The sequence below is a fragment of the Trachemys scripta genome, chromosome 2, assembly GCF_013100865.1.
Source record: "Trachemys scripta elegans isolate TJP31775 chromosome 2, CAS_Tse_1.0, whole genome shotgun sequence".
NCBI lineage: Eukaryota > Metazoa > Chordata > Testudines > Emydidae > Trachemys > Trachemys scripta.
In genome coordinates, this window is record NC_048299.1 from 7,594,107 (window position 1) to 7,616,221 (window position 22,115).

At 45.2% G+C, this 22,115-nt stretch overlaps 1 protein-coding gene across 1 annotated transcript in view; it reads right to left on the bottom strand.

Moving 5' to 3' along the window:
- VIPR1 (vasoactive intestinal peptide receptor 1) overlaps positions 1 to 22,115 on the bottom strand; it is a 169,098-nt gene that overhangs the window by 34,664 nt on the left and 112,319 nt on the right. Inside the window, exons 4-6 of the mRNA XM_034759843.1 lie at positions 13,021 to 13,124; positions 8,957 to 9,054; positions 7,205 to 7,337 (exon numbers count right to left, since the gene is read on the bottom strand). Of these exons, the coding sequence (XP_034615734.1) occupies positions 7,205 to 7,337; positions 8,957 to 9,054; positions 13,021 to 13,124 (335 nt within the window). The remainder of the gene's footprint in view (positions 1 to 7,204; positions 7,338 to 8,956; positions 9,055 to 13,020; positions 13,125 to 22,115) is intronic.

Below are 22,115 nucleotides of genomic sequence, written 5' to 3' on the forward strand. Positions count from 1 at the left end.
GTGTCCATTAAGCATGGAAGGGGGAAGTGAAGGCAAGACAGTGCAACCCCCTCCTTCCGGAGTCAACGGGAGCTGTTTGCTCGGTATTGCACAGGGTTTGGGGGTTCAGAGCAGATCGGGGCAGCTCAACACAGCATCATCTTGGGGAAAATCGCTGCTCCGTATTTGCAGTGGATTTCTGCTGCATGCTAATGCTGCTCACGGCAACGGTGACTCCCCAGCCATAGCTGCTCCCCATCCGATTTGCAGAGAAGGGCAGGGCAGAAAGGACAGGCCGGCCAATGAGAGCATGGCTGTAGAGTGAGGCGAGGTGGGGAGTATACTCTGAGAAACTGCTCAGTACAAATGGCTCTACGGGGCTGGGGAGATGGGAGTTACTGCAGCCCTTGAAAAGGGGCAGCTTTCTTCCCCCTTTGCCAGTGAGCAGGAAATCTCTACACCTCTCAATCACTTGCTAACGGGGTGGGGGGAGGGGGAAGTATCCAGAGCAGAGCAGGGAAACCCAAGATCCAGGTTTGCCAAACAAGTGGGCATGGGAGGGCCTCACTCCTCCTTACTCAGTTGAGTAAAATGAGGGCAGAGTGCAGCTCATTGATTTCACGGAGCTAGTTTCTTGCTAGTTTTAAAGTACGGTCAGATAATTTTTAAACGATAACATGTATTTTTCCCTGCATCCGCCCAGACTTCACAATGACCAAAGAGATTTGGCTCCGAATTCACTCACGGGTGGGGAGAATGTGAACGTGAAGTGTTCAAACCCAGTGACCATTTCAGAAGACGAGAGAACACGTGAAAACAAGAGCCCACTAGAATACTAAAGGGCCCAACCCTCACGTCTTTATTCAGTTTTAACTCAACGCTGAACTCGTCTATATGGACAGATAATGCACGGTAATCTACAGCCTGACACACAGACACTCCCACTGTAGTGCGTTTTGACCTATTCCTGTTTCAAAGTGGAGTAGGCCACAGTGCGTGGGCCACCTGGCTAGTTAGCGCATGGCAGGCTAGTGCGCTGTAACTTTACGTCCCAGATTGCCGCGCACTACTGTCCATATAGACAAGCCCCCTGGCAGAGTCCAAACTCAGTCATCCAAGTCAGTTCGGCCTGGGCAAAGGACAAGTAAACACTGAGGAAAAGTTCTGAGATTGTTTTTCTTTTTAAACAAAATCTAACTCTGGGACCGAAGGTACACCTCTGCCCCGATATAATGCGACCCGATATAACAGGAATTTGGATATAACGTGGTAAAGCAGCGCTCCGGGGGGGGGGAGGGGCTGCGCACTCGCGTGGATCAAAGCAAGTTCGAGATAACGCGGTTTCACCTATAATGCGGTAAGATTTTTTGGCTCCCGAGGACAGCGTTATATCGAAGTAGAGGTGCAGCTCCCACTGTCCTTTTAAGACCCTGGTAAAGGTTAAATGTAAGCAGTTTGGGCCAGCTTTGCAAAGGTAAAGCACCTAAGTGTGTGAGGCACCTAACTCCCATGGGCTTTCAGTCAGAGTCAGGCACCTAACTCACTTAGGGTGCTTTTGAAAATCCCACTGGCCCTATCTTCATCTTCAGGTGCCCAAACACCTTTGTACACCTGGCTCTTAGATGATGATCCTGCATTAAGTCAATGCGTGTTTGACTATTATTGACTTCAATGCATAATCTTTTTGGATTTTGACCTGCTTTTCTAGTTTCAATGTAATTAAGTATTCAGGGTGCTGATCAAGTGAGTCACCTGTATCTTGTCAGGTGTCTCTCCTTATTTAGCACTCAGCTTCTGCCACAGTCTATAATCTCCTGTTCTGCAGGGAGCTACAGAAACATTTGCTTTAGCGAACACAAGCCATCCCCTACGCTAAACTGTTCTAAAAATTAAAGGGCAGGTTTCTTTATAGTTTCTTGAGTAAGACCTTACTGAAGGAGGGAGGGATAGCTCAGTGGTTTGCGCATTGGCCTGCTAAACCCACAGATGTGAGTTCAATCCTTCCGGGAGCCTCTTAGGAATCTGGGGCAAAAATCAGTACTTGGTCCTGCTAGTGAAGGCAGGGGTTTGGACTCAATGACCTTTCAGGGTCCCTTCCAGTTCTATGAGATAGTTTAAAAAATATATATATGGAAATATACCTAACAGAAATACCTGTTCACATTTTTAAAATATAAGATCAGAGGGTGCATTCTTCACAGTTGGGCTGTGTATAGGTTGCCTTCCTTTGCAAAGAGGAATGGCTGGCTGGAGTGAACCAACTAGTCTTTCTGGAACTCAAAAAGTTGAAGAGAAATTATCGACCCTTGACTGCATGTAAATCTGCATAGCTCCATTGTCTTTTAGCTGGGGATCTAGTCCTCTATCTATATCTATTTGCCTTTCTGTCTCCATCTAACTTGGATGTCTAGCCTGCCAATTGCCATAGCATCTAGGTGCCACATTAATAAAGCTGATCGAAGTCCTGCTCTTTTAAAAAACAACCCAAAATTTCAGCTCAATTTGTCTGCCACGTTATTGGCTCTGGTGATTGGGTTTTACGCAGTGGCTTCGAGAAAGAGAGAAAAAGACAAGAAGAAAGTGTGTAGGGTTGAATGCTGATGTGGGGGGTGGCTATAAGAACTTAAGGAACAGAGATTTGATACTAGAGGGGTCTTCAATCTAGCAGACAGAGGTATAACAAGCTCCAATGGCTGGAAGTTGAGCTCAGCAAACTCAGAATGGAAGTATTTAACAGTGAGGGTAATTAACCACTGGAACAATTTGCCAAGGAGTGTGGCAGTGTGGTGAATTCTCTAACCCTGGCAATTTTAAAACAAAGATTGGATGTTCTTCTGAAACAGAATGTTCGTCGGCAATCTTTCAGAAGTGGTGTGCCGAGGCTTCATTTATTCATTATAATTTAAGGTTTTGCGTGCCAGCAATACATTTTAACATTTTTAGAAGGTCTCTTTTTATAAGTCTATAATATATAACTCAACTATTATTGTATGTAAAGTAAATAAGGTTTTTAAAATGTTTAAGAAGCTTCATTTAAAATTAATTTAAAATGCAGAGCCTACCGGTCCGGTGGCCAGGACCCGGGCAGCTCGCGTGCCACCTTTGGCATGCGTGCCATAGGTTGCCTATCCCTGTTCTACACTCTAGTTCAAAGAGAAATTAACTCAGGGAAGTTCTCTGGCCTGTGTTATACAGGAGGCCAGACTAGATGATCACAATGGTCACCTTCAGGTCTTAGAGTCAGATTCAGCAAGGTGCTTGAGCATATGTGTAACCCACACACCCCCTGGGTGTGGTGTTTTGTCCCATCTGGTGGCACCGAGACACGAGTGAGAGAGCGAGAGCGAGAGAGATCTCTCAAATGAGTCTACTCTACAGCTGTAGCTAACAGCCAGCTGGTTTTTAGCTCATGCGGTAGAGGGTCATGCACTAAGCTCTAGAGGTCCCCGGTTCAATCTTGCCCACCCACGACTGGGGGCTGTTGGTGTTACATATGCACATCTTCAAACATGTGACTGTCACCACTGAAACAACTCAGAGGCTTAAAATTACATGCATGCTTAAATAACTTGAAAAATGAGGGCCTAGGAGAAAAAAGCATGTTTATTTGCAGCTTCTAAAGGGACTAGAATTTGAGTAGCTTAGGAAATAAGTTGTGGGTATACACAACCATTGTTCATAGATTTCAGGGCCAGAAGGGACCACTGTGGTCACCTGTTCTGACCTCCTGTATAACAAAGCCCATAGGATTCCCCTCCCCTCAAGTAATTTCTAGATCAGATCTTTAGATTTCTTCACTGAACCCAAGGCCACTGAAGAAAGCAAACCGTCCGCGTTGCTAGTTCTTCCTCTGGGAAACCCAGCTGAGAATCCCTGGACAGTAAAGCCCGCTACTAAAGGTCAAGCCTCCTGTTTCTATGCGTGCCAGGAGAGTTCATCACCGTTCTGTTTAGTGACGTGCTTAATTGCTTGGGCCGGCTGGCAAGGAAGAAACATTTGTAAAGCTTTTCATGATTGAATCTCCTTCACGCAGGACAAAGGATCTACACTCCTTTACACAAGCCCTGCAAGCCATGGTCAATTTAGCCTGCTACATTTACTTATGACAACAAGCCTTGTTTGCCAAGTCATGAGTGCACTGGGGTGCGTCGAGCTGGGAATACTTTTCTCTTCCCCGCCCTCCAAAATTCTTTTAACCTTAGCAACGGCGATTGTCACGCGGGGAAAAGACCAACAAACCAGCGCCCCGGCAGCTTAGCGACAACGCACATGGAAAGCCATTTGCCTCTCGCCGCTGGTTTTCTTAACTTGCTGGTTCGACTAGATGAGAAACTTGGCAACTTGGTTAATGCTGTAATTTTGAGGTTTCCCACTGTTGGCTGAATAACCAACACAACCCCATTGCAGCAAACCAAATGGGCTTTTAAAAAATGACATACGCACCTAAAGGGTCATTCATGCTTCTTGCAGCATTCGGATTTGTTTATGCTGGGGCTAGTGGGCCCTAAAGATTTCCTGTTTTCATGGGTGTCACTTTAGTAATCCCCGGGGATTGAACCTTCAGAGCTAGGATCTACACTTGAGTAGGGTGACCAGATGTCCCGTTTTTAAAGGGACAGTCCGTTTTTTTGGGACTTTTTCTTATATAGGCGCCTATAACCCCACCCCCATCCCGTTTTTTCATAGTTTGCTATCTGGTCACCCTAATCTTGAGACATAGGACTAAGGCCCAGAGCCCTCAAGGTATTTAGGCACCTAAATGCCATTGAAATCAACAGGAATTAGGCATCTAATTACTTTTGAGGATTGGGGCCTAATTCTGACTCAGGTAACGTGCTGAACAGTGAGTTGCCCTGGGAATCGGGACTGCTGACTACAGGGCTTTGGAGGGGCAGATTTACTTTAAAACAGGAATTAAAAATAGTTTTTTTCCCACTTTTTTCCCCACGAATCAGAGTTTACAACTGGGTGAACAGTGGGAAAATACATTCACCAAATCCAAAACCCCCGGCCGTCCAATAGTACTTGTGCCCCTTTTGATCTGATTCTCCACAAGTGCTCAGGTGGTCATAGGAACGTTTGGAATGAAGTTTTTATCTGTGCGAGTGGGTGGCTATTTGTGTCTGAACTTTCTTGCTGGGGGTTGCACAAGAAGTGGTGGCAGGATGGGTGCAGAATTTGCAGCAGGAAGGGGCAGTCCAGTACAGAAGGAAGAGTTATGCTCCACATGTCTTTATAATATTGGTGAAGCATCCAGCCATTCACTTGGTTGTGCTGACCATTGAATTTACTCTGAAAAAACACTGCTGGGGACAAACCACCCAACAGCAACAGCCAAGGGATTCATAGAGTCATAGAATCACAGAATATCAGGGTTGGAAGGAACCTCACGGGGGTCATCTAGTCCAACCCCCTGCTCAAAGCAGGACCAATTCCCAACTGAATCATCCCAGCCAGGGCTTTGTCAAGCCTGACCTTAAAAACCTCTAAGGAAGGAGATTCCACCTCCTCCCTAGGTAACCCATTCCAGTGCTTCACCACCCTCCTAGTGAAAAAGTTTTTCCTAATATCCAACCTAAACCTTCCCCACTGCAACTTGAGACCATTACTCCTTGTTCTGTCATCAGGTACTACTGAGAACAGTCTAGATCCATCCTCTTTGGAACCCCCTTTCAGGTAGTTGAAAGCAGCTATCAAATCCCCCCTCATTCTTCTCATCTGCAGACTAAATAATTCCAGTTCCCTCAGCCTCTCCTCATAAGTCATGTGCTCCAGCCCCCTAATCATTTTTGTTGCCCTCTGCTGGACTCTTTCCAATTTTTCCACATCCTTCTTGTAGTGTGGGGACCAAAACTGGACACAGTACTCCAGATGAGGCCTCACCAATGTTGAATAGAGGGGAATGATCACATCCCTTGATCTGCTGGCAATGCCCCTACTTATACAGGCCAAAATGCCGTTAGCCTTCTTGGCAACAAGGGCACACTGTTGACTCATATCCAGCTTCTCGTCCACTGTAACCCCTAGGTCCTTTTCTGCAGAACTACTTCCTAGCCATTCGGTCCCTAGTCTGTAAGAGTGAATGGGATTCAGTGAATTGCGGTGAAAAGTCGCACTAGCAGGTGGAATGGTCTTCTCTCTTAGTCCATTCACATTTGTAAAGGGGCCGAGCTAAGAGCTCAGCAGGCTAACATCCTTCCGTTAGCTACAGAATGGTTATCGGAGGGGTAGCTGCGGTGGAAGCTTTCCCCCAACGGGCCTCAGTCCTGACCTAGAGAGAACCCTCCTAGGGGTGAGAGGTTCGTTCAAGCTCCATGGCTCATTGACTTCTTGACTTCTTTTCCAATTAACCTTGGCAGCTATTTGTGACACAAGACTCTGGCCAGTTATTTATTACTGTTGATATATCACTCTAATCATTCACGGTGCTTTACAATAACACCCCCACCCTGAAGAGCCTGGAGCGCAGAGGCAGAAATGGGTAACAACCCAGAGAACAAACAGACAGCACCGCGTGGTCATGACATCCGTAATGAGTCATGGAACAGATGGGTCTCAGGGTGGTCTGGGAGGAAGCTTGCTCGGCAAATATTAATTGGGAAGCTGTTCCAAGCATGAAGGGGACCGTGTGAAAGAAGGCATGGATCTAGGTTGGACAATGGAGGCAGTGGGGGGTGGAACAGCACAAGAGTTCATTTTCAGAGAGTTTAAGGCCAGAAGGGACCCCTAGATTTATATCACAGGCCACCAACACCACACAGCAACCACACACTAAACCCAGCAATGGAAATGAGACCAAAGGAAATGAGACCTACAGAAGACTAGACTATTAAATGCCACAGGCGGAGAATAGGAGGTGCTTTCCTCTGCTCCGGGGAGGTTGGCCAGTAAACTATTTTTCAGTAGCCTGATTTTGCAAAGTATAGAAAATTCCAAACTCTTCTCATCATTTATCACCCCTGCTTCATCATCGCAGCGGAGAGACCCAGGCACTGACAATTAAAAAGTAACATCTGCTGAGTGAAGAATTTCTGCCGCGACCTCTTCCTCAGCGTTAGGCTGAAGCCGGCAGGTTTTTGCTTCCTTTCCAATACAGCGCGATAACAACTAAAAGCTTCCCCCAGTATTTTCCTGCCTGCCTTTCTGTGTTCATTCTTTTGTTCCCCGCTTAAGGGAGCCGAACCAAACCAGCCGAACCAAACATCAACTGGTCGCTGCTACTTACTGAACTCGTAGAGCAGTGGTCAGACTCGCCGCTCTCAAAGAGGATGACGTCCTTTATGAAGACTGCAATGGCTCTCATGATGAAAGACATGAAGAGATGCATGTGGATGTAATTTCGAGTGCAGTGCAGTTTTCTGTTGTGGGGCGGGAGAGAAAGAGAAATAGCATTTTTAAACATCAGGACTTCATCTCAATACATTATTCTTCTGGCCGGAATATGTTGGGAAAAACTTCTGCTTTATCCAGAATATTTTCTGATTTCAGTGTTTTGCCAAAAAGTTGACAGCTCTAGCCAAAATTCATAAATATTTGCATACTTTATACAGCGACGTGGATTATATTTTAACTTTATAAGTTAGGGTAACTGACATTAAGAGCAACACTGGGTTTATTCCATCCCATAGGCTTTAGCAGATTCTGAAGATCTATCTGGATCAAGGAACTCTGGGGTTTTCAAGTGACATTTCCCAACAATTAAAAGCAACAGGCCTACTATCCTGAAAATGGACAAGTTTTACAGCCCTAAACAACATAATGGGTCTGATTCTCAGTTACTCTGTCCCTGCGCGGGGGACAGAGATGAAGTGAGTGTGGGGCAAAGGTGGTCTCTGTATACTGGAGCCATGAAGGTATCTGTCCAGCCCAGGTGTAAGTTACACCAGCCTCGGGGCTGCTTCTTACAGCCCCTTGTAGGCTCTAGTGCAGTGCGGTGTGGCCGCATCCACAATCCACCCCCAAAGCAGGGGGTTGGGAGCAGAGGTGGTGTAGAGCCCCGTACCAGTTCTGTGCTTGTCAGGGAGACATTGTGAGTGGCGGTATTCTCCGGGGGTTGTTTCTGCTTGCTTTAACGTCCCTTTGTGCTACCACAGTTGCATAAACAGGTCTTAGTTTAACTAAGAAGCAGGCCTAATCAGCCAACCTTAAACAACCCTCTTAAGGAACATCTGTTAAGATCGGATGGCTGGCTGCAGGGCATACCTTGCCATACACTTCTGTCATATACTGGTCTTCTAGTTCTGCGCAAGGTCAACTGGAGTCAATGGACACACTACTCTGGAGCATTAAAATATCTCATTCCATACAAGGAGTCTCTTAGCTTGTGGAATACTCTCCCTAGGGAAATGGTGGAAGCCCCATTGCTTGGTACAAGATTGGGGAAAAGCATTAGAACTAGATACCTTTCTGCATTGGCTTTAGGGGATGGACTAGAGAATCTAGCAAGACTTTTCCATCTCCAGGTTGTTTGGTTCTCCGCTACTCTCTCCATTCCGTAAAGCATGGCGGACATCACAAGCCTCTAAGATCTCTACCCATTTTCCTAAGGGAAACAGCTGCAAATCAGAGACCAATACTGGCCCTCGGGCTTCCAAAAGCCTCGAGTCATCCACGGTCGGCATATTGCACCATCACCATAATATTGTATGGTTGCTCTATATCCAGCGCTTAAAGTAGATCGGAAAACGCTGGAGGACAGGTCTGCCTGTTTCTATGGCACAGGTGGCACTCTGCTTAACTGAGCTATGTGGAGCACAGGACACCCCAAAATGTGTGACCGCGTCCTTCTTGGAGCTATATTCAACCATATTTGTCTCTCCACTGCCACCAGCCGCCTCGCTCTTGAAAGGGGTTGCTGGGCGTTCCAAATGCAAGGCACTCTCAGCCTGTAGCCAAGAATCTGCTGAGGTCCTTGGAATTAAACAATCTGTTTCCCCACCCCTGCACGTTCCCTTCCCCTCCACGCCCAGGTTCTCACCTGAAGAGGCACAAAATGATCATAGCAGCAGTGAGAGCAATGAGAGATAAACTATGTCCAATGGTGTAACCGGTCTTCACTGTGCCATAGAACGTCGTCTGCCAACATAGAGAAAAGAGGCAATGATTAGGTCTTTGAGGAGCCATCAGAATTCGTCCTTAACAAACACTTCATACAATATTACTCACTAATTCCTAGCTCACCATGGTAAAAACACCCTTTTCAGGTGTAAAATGGCAGAAGGCATGATCTAAAACCCATTGAAGCAAATGGAAACAATCCCATTGATCCCAAGAGGTCTTGGATCAGGTCCTAATTATGCAGTGATTTTACAAGGAAAAGGACCCTACAGGGTGCAGTGTTATTTATTTAACCATAGAAGTGGCTACATGGTGATATTAATGCAGAAGAGGAATGCTTTACACTCAGTAATACAGGGCATTGGCAACAGATCACTTTGGTTTATCCACTAACACAGGGTGTGAGATGGTTTCATTTAATCAATGCAGACTGGGGATAGAGCTGGGATGAAAATGGGTTTTATTTCTACAGAAAAAAAATGACTTTTGGGCAAAAAATAAAAACCCAGAATATGTTGGCTGAAAACACGAATATTTTGATTCAGAAATGCTTGTGTGGTGCTTCATGGGAGTTGTAGTTTGGTTGCTTCATGTTTCCATTCTCCTCTATAGGCTGGGCTCCCCAATTGGACTACATGTTCCATGATGCACCACAGTCTCCCCTCCTGGAGAGGGGAGGTGGCACATCCTGGGAGTCTCTAAGCCTGGTGCATAATGGAAGATGTAGTCCAGGTGAGGAGGTGTGTCGGCATTCTCGCCCCCAACTCTACAGATCGGGAAACCAAGACAGAGTTAACATGATCTATCCCAGGCCACAGAAGGAATTGGGAACTTGGCTGAGTCCTGTGCTTGTGTCACTAAACCGTTACTCAGACTAAAAGAGAAAGGGATTATGTTCTGTTAATTAGGAAATGTGCTAGGGATTGCACATCAGGACTCCTGGGTTCTGACTCTAGCTCTGCCATTGACTCTCTGTTTAATGTTAGGCAATTTGTTTAATCTCTATGTCTCCAGTTCCTTGGGAACACCACCACTTATATCACAGGGGGGATTAATTAGTGTGGACCAGATTCTGATCTCTATTACGCCAGGGTAATTACAGAGATAACTACATTGACTTCAACTGAGTAACTTCCACATTTACCCCAGTGTAACTGAGATCAGAATGAGTCATTAAGGACATCAGATGAAATGTGATATAACACAGTATTGGTAGTATTAACTCTATGAGTAGCGTTGCTCCCAAAATGCATTCAGCAACAGTAACGATTCTGTAGAACACCAGAGGACTGATTTGCTCTACATTTGTAGGCCACATTTACACTCACATTAAATGCACTTACAGATTGCACACTTAGGCCCCTATCTAATAGTGAGTGTGATTAATCACTGGAACAATTCACCAAAGGTTATGGTGGATTCTCCATCATTGGCAATTTTTAGATCAAGACTGGATTTTTTTTTAAATAGATGTTCTGGTTCAAAAGGAATTATTCTGGGGAAGTTTTATGGCCTGTGTGATACGGGAGGTCAGACTAGATGATCATAATGGCCCCTTCTAGCTTTGGAATCTTTGAATCTAGCCATATAAGAACAGAAGAACGGCCATACTGGGTCAGATCAAAGGTCTATCTAGCTCAGTATCCTGTCTTCCGACAGGGCACAATGCCAGGTGCTTTAGAGGGAACGAACAGAACATAGATGAAGTGATCTATCCCACGTTACTCATACGTGCACAAAACTGGGAGTTTGCACATACCCATCCAAATAATGAATGCAAAATGGGCCAGCGTTTGCAAATGCAAACATTTTGAAAAATCAGACCACAGATATATGGCTATACAGCCATAGGGATCAGAAGTCCACCACTTTGATGCTCGTACATTCCACATTCTGTGGGCTGCCAGAGTTCAGGAACAAAGTCTTCCAAAAAGTGCTTATGCATATTTCATACTTTTCATGTTGTTTCTGAGTTGTGCTTAGTAGACATAAAAAATTCAGGAGACGTTTCAAACCTGGATGACTATCACCCTAGGGTGGAGCGCATGTCTCACTAGCTGATACACTCTGTCTTCTTCCCTCTTTCCAATCCTCCCTCTCCCTACCCCCCAAAAATGATAGCCAACTCAACAAATCACTTCTATTCATCTTCACAGTTGAGTAACGTACAGCATGTTAGTGCCTAAGCCACATTTTGGCTCAAGCGGCATCACAAAGCGGTGTGAGTCAAAAGAAAATAATTAAGAGAGAATTAAAAGAACACAATGTGTGTTCTCTTGGTAACAAGGCATTTATGCAATTCTGCAATCCATTGGGTCTTCAAAGCTGGTAACAGGAATTCCCAAAATCCCCTTGTGCTCAGAACACAAACTAGAGTTCTTAGAGGAGGCCCTTTGCATTCCTGAGCCGTAACAATGGGTTTCAAAACTTGGAGCCCGGGCCTTAAGTTTTGATCTTAGAAACAAGACACTTGAAGAGGTGAAGCTCTGGCGGGCCTCTTCAATAGGGCACTGATGTTCTTTGTGCAAGTCTCCTTTAACATTTTCTGTCTGATTTGGCCGTTATTAAGGCTGGCTAAGCCCTCTTGAGATTTTCCATGTAATCACTTGATTGTCTCTGTAATGTGGGAGTACTGGGAGAGACTTAGGAGAAGTATGGGCCGGATACAAGTGTCTGTCAATACAGAGATACTTTTATTACCAAGCCTCTTGTTGCCTAGCACTCACTTATGCTGACGCAGGCAGTAATGCAGGGAAACACATGCACACAGTGGAGCTGTGTTTATGTGAGACAATAGCATGGATCCAGTCCCCTCTCATGTTTTGCTAGTGCAGCCTACCGGCTGACTCCAAGGCTAAGATTTTCAAAGTTGACTAGGGGATTTAGCCACACAGCTCCCATGAATTTCAATGGGAGTTAGGCGGCTAAATTTCCTAGTCATCTTTGAATACCTCAATCCAGGTCTCCCTGTATAGGCTGGCTATGACTGGTTTATTCCAGTGAGGGACCAAGCTCAACCCTTTGGCTAAATGCTGCACATGGAAGTCTGCTATACATTATGTGACCACCCCCACTTTTAATACAGAGGGGTGGCATGTAGAGACCATATGTCCCAACGTATAATGTCCAATGCTCCATCTTGTTCTGTTACCAATATAATTCCTATGTAATATATATATACATATATACAAGCACACACACATTGATATTAATATCTATACCATTAATTACTCACACAGAAACACTCCTAAACACTTGACAGTTTTCTTAGAAAACTGAATAATGTTACTTGAGTACTTGCCATGCCCTAGGTATTCCCTACAGCTTTCGAGATTCTTAGCTTTATCAGCATCGCTCCACTGATGTCATAGATTCATAGATTCAAGGACTGGAAGGGACCTTGAGAGGTCATCAAGTCCAGTCCCCTGCCCTCATGGCAGGTCCAAATACTGTCTAGACCATCCCTGATGGTCAATAGACTTGTGCCAATGTACACCTTCAGCAGACCCTGTAACTATAGGACATTTAGGTAATACTGCAAATACTGAGGTCACCGTATCTACTAAACGAAGGTAAAGCTGGCAAATGGACTCTGTCTACAGGGCGACCATAGTTTGCCAAATACTTTAGGGGGAAAGACATTATGGCTGAAAATGTTCAAACGTGGATATCTACAGTGAGGCAGCTATATCTATAAATAGTCAGATGCCTGATTTCCAGAGGTGCGGAGTACCTGCAACTCCCACTGAAGTCAATGGGATTTTGCAGGTGCTCAACATCTGGCTCTTTGGTGTCAACGCTGACTAGCAGGAATGCTTGAGCTCTATTTCCAGGTGATCTCGGTCAGAAGGACAGCGACCTTCTTGTTAGACCTTGAGGATCAGGGGGTGCAAGGGAAAAATGAGGTGAAGCAGTCAAGAGAGTCCTCTATGCACCCCTGAGGAAATAGCCATATTGAATTCGATTCATCAGGGCTTTACAGACCTCTTCTATTGGAGTGCTGTTGGTATCGTACCCACAAGCTGCTGCATAGGGGGCAGGATACATGTCTGCCCAGCCTTGGCTTGTGCAGTTCCTGGTCACATTACCTAGAAGGAAAAGAGCAGGATGATTACACAATGAGCACGTTGATTTGATGTTCAAAAAACCAGGCATCACTTGCAAATTTAAATTCCAGATCATGAATTTTACAACACTCGGGGCCAAATCCCGACCTCCTTAGTTACTATTTAGTACTGGTATTATAATAGCACCTGTAGACCGGGCCCCATTGTGTGCGGCATTGTACAGACACATAGTTTGCGACAGTCCATGCCCCGGGATTGTTTCTATATCTAAACAGACAAGAGAAGCATTATTGTTCCCATTTTACAGGTGGGGAGCTAAAGGAAGAGAACTATGAAATCACATGCCCAAGATGACAGCTATGCAAGAGATTTGTGGCATTGCACCCAGATTCCCCGTGTCCCTTCCAGGGCCTTACCCCCACACCCAGCCTTTCTGTGCTACTCAAGCAAAAGCCGTGGAAGTCAATGGGAGTGTTGTTTGAGTGAGGACTAAGGACCTCTGATTTGGCTGTAGGAAAACAACAGATGTCCACAGGTTGTCCCGCATGCTTTAACATGTGTTCTGGAGGGGTAAGAATTCTTGGACACTGTAGCGCTGGCAAATCAACTAACCTGTGTATGACCCATAACAACTTAACAAGAGGCCTTGCAATTGTAATCAAGACAATCCACTTATGTATGGGTATCAAAGATATGCTAATTAAGCTAGCAAACCCCAACTCATTCACTTTGTATTGATAAGAAGCAAGGAATAATTGCTAAGTGTATTTGTCTGTGTTTACCTATATCCTGTTAGAAGTTTACCAAGCTAATCAAATTAGCTTTTAGATGCTAAATCCTTTTCATGTCTTAATTGCCTTCACATCATGTATGCAACTGTGTTCAGTTAATCTTAAGATCAAAGATGTGAGACACCGTAGGAAATTAATAATATTACTTATATTGTCTTCAACTTATTGATCCTGTTATAATGAAGGATTGGCTAATTGTCTTATATAAGTGAGTGCAACTAGTTTACCTGTGTATGCACAGGAGATAGAAGATTAACTTCAAAGCAAGGGTTGTAGTTTAACAATGAAGGGCCACAAACTACCTGCAGTGCCTATTCTTCCTTGGAGGAAAGCCTTGCTATGACAAGTTCTTGTCAGCCTGCTAGGAAGCTATAAATACTGAACCTTGGGCACGATCCTGCATCTCTAGTCTGCTGAACTTTAAAGAGGGAAAGTTTAAGCTGAGGGACTGAGATCTTCCAAGCAGTTACTTGGAATGCCTTAGAAAAGGCATGGAAAGACTCTAGCAAACTACATCTAAACTGCCTTTGGATTCTAATCTTTTGGGATGTTTCCAGAGACTTTTGCAAGCCATTAGACTCACCCATCACCACTTGTAATGTATATAATCTTTTAACCATTTAACAATGCCCTTCTTTTATGAATAAATCTTTAGATAGTTTACTAGGGATTGTCTGGCAGTGTGATATTTGGGTAAGATTTGAAATATATATTGACCAGGGGGTAAGTGTCTGATCCTTTAGGAATGGTAGAACCTCACATCCGGTGAACTGGGTTTTCAGTAACCTCTCACTATATTAGACCAGTTTGTCTGGATAGGAACCAAGGGCTGGAATGCCTAACGGTTTCTTGTTAACCAGTGTGATGCTACAGAAGTTCTTTGTTACTGGTTGGTGAATCTAATTATAGAATAAACCCCCAGTTTTGGGGGATTGTCTGCCCCATTTCTTGCTGTCTGCCTGAGTGTGGCATTCTCAGGGTGGTCCATCCCAGGCATCCGGTCACAGCCATGTATAAGCAAGTCATGTGTTAGGTAATTTTTTGAGCTGGAAGAACGGGTTCAGGAAACATAAAAGCCACCCTTTCCAACCTTCACCCAAACTAGACAAAACTCAGGGTGATCTTTGTTAGAGGTTCAAAATGTCTACTTAGCTCACACCGCTGTACTCCTGGGTCCAGCTGGGACTGACCACAGGAGTGCCCAATGTATCCCAAGGAAAACTGCTCTCATAGTATTTCTTGCCTCACTAGCATTTCTTGCTTTCAGATACCTAAAGCCTGTTCTACCAGGACTTCTAGCCCAGGTCTGCAGACCAAAGAGATTAACCTGTTTTGAATAAACATCTGAACCTTTGGGCGTTTAACAACTGCATCAAATCCCGAATGTCAGGTCCTGACTCAGAAAGCACGGAACATCCTCAACTCACAAATAGGTGCTCATTCCCTTGCAGAACCGTCACATCGACTGAGCACAGCGGAGCAAATTATTCGTTGTCAATACTATTTGTGGAAAGGTAGCCTTTTTCCCTGTTTCTGAAGTATTCACAAACTTCTGCGGTGATATCTGCTACTCACGAGTCACAATCAAGTAAGTGATTCTTATTTATTATTCACATTGTGCTAGCACCCAGAGATCTGTGATGCACTCGTACAGATCTGAAACTGTTGTTCCCTAGCACGCTGCAGTAGCTGCACACAGATTGCATAGCACAAAGTGTTTTCCCTGTCCTACCATCTAGAAGTCAAGCCATGTCTGCACTTTCATTACTTCTTATAGGAGTTTAAATTACAACCATAACATTTCACCTGGAGGTGAAAAACCCATGCTCAGTGGAACCATGGCAATCAGTATGCAATGCTCTCTCTCTCCCTCTGAATGACATGTATATGTCACTGCTTCTTCATATGTGCAGCGTGCTCATAGATTCTATCATCTGAATGACTCGGTCTTGTATTTCCTGCTAAAGGCAATCCCCTCCATTTAGAGTGTTTTTCGGTGGTTTCAATTTCTTGTTTCTTATCTGATTAGCTGAAGCAACTGATGCTTATTTTGTTCTGTGGTTTGCTTGGGTCATTTCCCCACATCTTTGAGTTTCTAATTTCTTGTTCATTTGTTAGTCTTCAGTACCATTGAACAGTAACACCTGGCTCTCAGACAACACTTCCCATCAAAAGGATCTTAGAGCACTTTACTGAGAAATCTTTTTTCCATTTTAACAGAGAGGGAAACTGAGGCAGAGTAACACTATCTAGCACAATGGAGCTGCAAGCTAAGATGGGGCCTTTAGTTGAGGGGGAGGGATAGCTCAATGGTTTGAGCATTAGCTTGCTAAACCCAAGGTTATGAGTTCAATCCTTAAGGGGGCTAAAGGAGTTGGCAGATGTGATTGCAGAGCCTTTGGCCATTATCTTTGAAAACTCATGGCGATCGGGGGAGGTCCCAGATGACTGGAAAAAGGCTAATGTAGTGCCCATCTTTAAAAAAGGGAAGAAGGAGGATCCGGGGAACTACAGGCCAGTCAGCCTCACCTCAGTCCCTGGAAAAATCATGGAGCAGGTCCTCAAGGAATCAATTCTGAAGCACTTGGAGGAGAGGAAAGTGAACAGGAACAGTCAGCATGGATTCACCAAGGGCGAGTCATGCCTGACTAACCTAATTGCCTTCTATGAGGAGATAACTGGGTCTGTGGATGTGTTATTCCTTGACTTTAGCAAAGCTTTTGATACGGTCTCCCACAGTATTCTTGCCAGCAAGTTAAAGAAGTATGGGCTGGATGAATGGACTATAAGGTGGATAGAAAGCTGGCTAGATCGTCGGGCTCAACGGGTAGTGATCAACGGCTCCATGTCTGGTTGGCAACCGGTTTCAAGTTGAGTGCCCCAGGGGTCGGTCCTGGGGCCGGTTTTGTTCAATATCTTCATTAATGATCTGGAGGATGGCATGGACTGCACTCTCAGCAAGTTTGCAGATGACACTAAACTGGGAGGAGTGGTAGATACGCTGGAGGGTAGGGATAGGATACCGAGGAACCTAGACAAATTAGAGGATTGGGCCAAAAGAAACCTGATGAGGTTCAACAAGGACAAGTGCAGAGTCCTGCACTTTAGGACGGAAGAATCCCATTCACTGTTACAGACTAGGGACCGAATGGCTAGGCAGCAGTTCTGCAGAAAAGGACCTAGGGGTTATGGTGGACGAGAAGCTGGATATGAATCAACAGTGTGCCCTTGTTGCCAAGAAGGCTAACGGCATTTTGGCCTGTATAAGTAGGGGCATTGCCAGCAGATCGAGGGACGTGATCGTTCCCCTCTATTTGACATTGGTGAGGCCTCACCTGGAGTACTGTGTCCAGTTTTGGGCCCCACACTACAAGAGGGATGTGGAAAGGTTGGAGGGAGTCCAGCGGAGGGCAACAAAACTGATTAGGGGGTTGGAGCACATGACTTATGAGGAAAGGCTGAAGGAACTGGGATTGTTTAGTCTGCAGAAAAGAAGAATGAGGGGGGATTTGATAGCTGCTTTCAACTACCTGAAAGGGAGTTTCAAAGAGGATGGATCTAGACTGTTCTCAGTGGTGGCAGATGACAGAACAAGGAGTAATGGTCTCAAGTTGCAGTGGGGGAGGTTTAGGTTGGATATTAGGAAAAGCTTTTTCACTAGGAGGGTGGTGAAGCACTGGAATGGGTTCCCTAGGGAGGTGGTGGAATCTCCTTCCTTAGAGGTTTTTAAGGTCAGGCTTGACAAAGCCCTGGCTGGGATGATTTAGTTGGGGATTGGTCCTGCTTTGAGCAGGGGGTTGGACTAGATGATGACCTGAGGTCCCTTCCAATCCTGATATTCTATGATTCTATGATACTGTAATACAAATACACTGTAAATGTAGTAAATAAATAAAGAACTAATGAGACAACTGGGGAATATGGCATACTTATTCAACTCCGGTTTTCCCTCCCCACAGTGACCTGTGGCTCACACTTCTGAGCTAAGCTTTTATCAAGCTTTGCCTACTAGTACGCACACAGGAGGCTCAAATGCAGGGCTTTTACTCCCAGAGAAGCTCTCAGATGTAGGCCAGAGGTGAACTTGTAAAGAAAAGTTTATTTTTATCACTTTGTTCTGGGGCTGGAAGTGTGAGTGAATTGATGCTGTTGTGATGAGAAGCGAAAAGAACAAAGCGAGCTGCACAAAGCTACTGCTGCATGGAGGTCACTTCAGCAGCTGAGCTTCTGATTCAGACATCAGACTCTGAGGTCTTGGTATAAATGTCAAAGGCCAAAATTTCTCTCTCTTGGTTTAGGGAATCTCACTTTCTTAGAAGTTTTCTCTACTTCCTTTTGTAGTTCACATGTTTTCGGAATTCACAAAGCCAAGAACGTAATCCCTCAAGATTCTAAACTCCCTTTTTCTGTAATGGCAGCTTGGGGTGTACAAGAAATACACGATTTTAGGGACCTAGGTCCGAAGGCAGATTAAGCTTTTGTGGGGCCGTGGGCCAGAGCAAGTGGAGGTCCCTACCCACCCCTTCTGCCTGCATTCCCCTCTCCTCTCTCCCTACCCCCGCCCCGTGCTCCTGATGGGAAGCGGGGTCGGGGTGCAGGGGCTTGTCCCATTCCACCTGCCCAGCGCTCCTGCCAGGGAGTAGGGTCAGGGCACAGGGGTTTCCCTCGTTCCCCAGCAGGAATGCCGGGCGGGCAGAGCAGGTCAGGGCACAGGGGCACCCATTTTTCTGGAGCTCCCCAATTGGCCAGAGCCCCTGGGCAAGGGCCCCATTAGCCCAGTGGCTAATCCGCCACTGCCTAGGTCTTATCTCGTGTCTGTATTCCTGCAGACTAAAGGCAATGGACAAAGTCTCTTCCTGAAGTGGACAACAATTTGAACCAATATTTGGCATTACAGTGATGGACGAACTTCTAAAAATTCAAAATTGAGGTTCAGTTTGGATAAAGAACCACAAAATCTCAATGCTTATCCTTAACCTCACCCCAGGAGGGGAAGGATGGCCTAGTGGTTAAAGCGCTGGACTGGCATTTAGGAGGTCTGGGCTGACTTTCTATGTGGCCACTTGATTTGTCTGTGCCTCAGTTCCCCATCTGTAAACACACCCTCTGTTTAGTTACATTGTAAGTTACATATTCAGGGCAGGGATTAATCTGTTTATACAGTGCCTGGCACAATGGGGCTCTGGTCTCGGTTAGGGTCACCCCCGGTGCCAGTGTAATTCAAATATTACCAAGAGTGACAAACTAACTGAACTTCATTTCTCATAAGGAAAGGCTGAAGTTTCTGGTATGTCTGGCCTCACTGAGAGTAATAAAACCACAACATCTCTTACAATAGTTCAGCTTCCTACCTTGGCCAGAGTCACGAAATGCAAATGTAGCACAAACATAAATACCATAACATTGTTAGTAGTACTTAGTTTTGCAATGCAGACGCACCTAGGACCCCAAGTCACGGACGAGGACCCCACTGTCTTAGGTGCTGCACAAAACACAGAACAAAAACGGGTCACTGCCCCAAAGAGGTTGCAATCTAAGTATATGACAAGAGACAACAGATGGATACAGAGCGATGGCGGAGCTCAAGGAAACAATGAGACAATATTGGTCAGCATTAGGTTGACCAAATGTCCCAATTTTATAGGGACACTCCCGATTTTTGGGTCTTTTTCTTATATAGGCTCCTATTACTCCCCACCCCCTGTCCCGATTTTTCACATTTGCTGTCTGGTCACCCTAGTCAGCATGTGGTCTCCGCCCACCAGCAGCCTTACTGTTGTCAAGTTTTGTTGTAGGCAAATGAGTTTTAAGAACGGATTTGAAGGAGGACGATGTATTCTGCAAACTTACGTTAAGATGATAATAAGGTCATAGAATAGGACTATTAGGCAGAAATGCAAGAGAACTATAAACCAAGACCTATAAAAAGTAGTTTAAGCAGACAGCGTAAGTATGAGGGCTAACAGTCTGAGCTGAAGTAGGTAGCTTAATAGAGTTCGCCTAAGTACGTAAACTAACAGTGACCTTAAGTCACAAGATGGCATCTGACTTTGTTTTGCAATAATTGTAAGTGCTGAAATTAAGGGGAAACTGCTGACAGGTAGCCACAAGAAGGCAGTTTGTACCAATTTTAGGATATTTGTGGAGGAAAACATCAGCAGACAGTTATGGGAACTGATTGATGTATATGTTCATGAGGGTAAATTAATGAATATACTAGGGTTTAGGATGAGGACACCCCATGCATATGCATGATGGACACCAGGGCCTATAAAACGCTCAGCCGTGGGGTAAGCCTTTGGAGTTCTCTATCGGCATGCTGGATTCAGACTAGGATCTGTCCCTTTGAGTCCTCCCCAAGGATAGAATGAGTAAACACATGTAATGATGCAGGACATTATTACAGGATGGTATTGTTAGGATATAGATATTCAGGCCTGTCTGCAAAGGCCTATACTTTAAGAATGTAGGTGTATTCTTATCACTTAGCTAGTTATAGAGGCATAAAAGAAAGAATCAAAATCACAGTCTGCTGGTGTAAGGGCCACTGTGACAGGCTGGGGCCTGGTTCTTAGGCTAAGGCCTTCGGCTAAGCAGCAGAGGCAGCCGTAAGCTGGGAAGCGAACGGTCACATCCTCACATCCCAAACCAGTCACAATGAAATAAGGTGCTATTGGGCTGTTAGGAAGGCCATCCTGTCCTGATATTCTTATCACCTCCAGAGAAAGGGAAGAACCTAGAAGATGTAAAAGGAAACTTAGTTTGATAGCATCCTGTCTGGCAAGAACTCACTTATCAATAGCTGGGATGTGAAATCCTCATTTCTGTATTGTTCTATCACTGTAGTCTTCACTTCCCCATTGTTTTTCTGTATAATCTCTGTCTGGTTCTGTAATTGTTTCTATCTGCTGTAAAATTAATTTTGTTGGGTGTAAACCAATTAAGGTGGTGGGATATAATTGGTTAAATAACCATGTTACAATGTGTTAGGATTGGTTAGTTAAATTTCAGTAAAACGATTGGTTAAAGTATAGCTAAGCAGAACTCAAGTTTTACTGTATAGTCTGCAGTCAATCAGGAAGTAAGGGGGGGAAGGGGAACAGAGAATGGGGGTGGGGGAATTGGAATCATGTTTCGCTGGGGGTGGGGTGGGGAATGGGAACAGGGGCACAGGCAAGGCTCTGTGGTGTCAGAGCTGGGAAGGGGGCCCTGAGGAAGGAAACTGGAATCATGCTTGCTGGAAGTTCACCCCAATAAACATCGAATTGTTTGCACCTTCGGACTTCGGGTATTGTTGCTCTCTGTTCATGCGAGAAGGACAACGGAAGTGAGAGGGTGAAGGAATAAGCCTCCTAACAGGTATTACGCCGCCTTCTTTGTTTGGATCATTTTACTCATAGGACTAATTATAGGGATAATGAAAATGTTGCAATTATGAAAGGTCTTCCCAGAGCATGAGTGGTGGTGTTACTTCTTTGCCCCTGAGGGCTTCCAGGTGTCTAGTAATCCTGAAAATATTGGGCCTGGTCTTGGGACAAGAACCTACCAAATTTCAGCGTGTTAACGGGGAGCTGCTCCAGTCCTGCTACTGCTCCTGTGGTGGGAGCAGACAGTTGCTCCAGCCTTGCCTCTCTGGTGGGGGCTGAAGCCAAAGAAGTCACAGAGGTCTGTTAAAGTCACAGAATCTGTGACTTCCATGACAAAATCGTATCCTTACCCATGGTTAACAAAGACAAGGAATAGCTGATGAAAACATGGGGCCAGATCTTCAACTGGTATAAATCAGTGAAGTCCATCACAGTCAATGGTACTCTACTGATTTATACCAGCTGGGGCTTTTGCCCATGATTATTAATCTTGACCATGTTCCTTGAAACACTCTCTCCAGTGTGTCATGACAGCCCATGGACATGACACATAAGGCACTGACAGAGATTGTGCTTCTTGTCTGTAACATGTGTCTAGTATACAGCAGGGCTAGTGTTTTAAACAAATGATCCTTGAGAGTTCACAAACCCTTAACTAGGGTTACCATTCGTCCGGATTTACCCGGACATGTCCTCCTTTTTTGTGCTAAAAATAGCGTCCGGGGGGAATTTGTAAAGCACTCACAATGTCCGAGATTTCCCCCCTCCCCCGGCAGAGCAGAGCGAGCGGCTGGGAGGGCTGCAGGAAAGTCACGGGCTGGACTCCGGAGCAGCTTCCTCCTCCCACCCCCCCC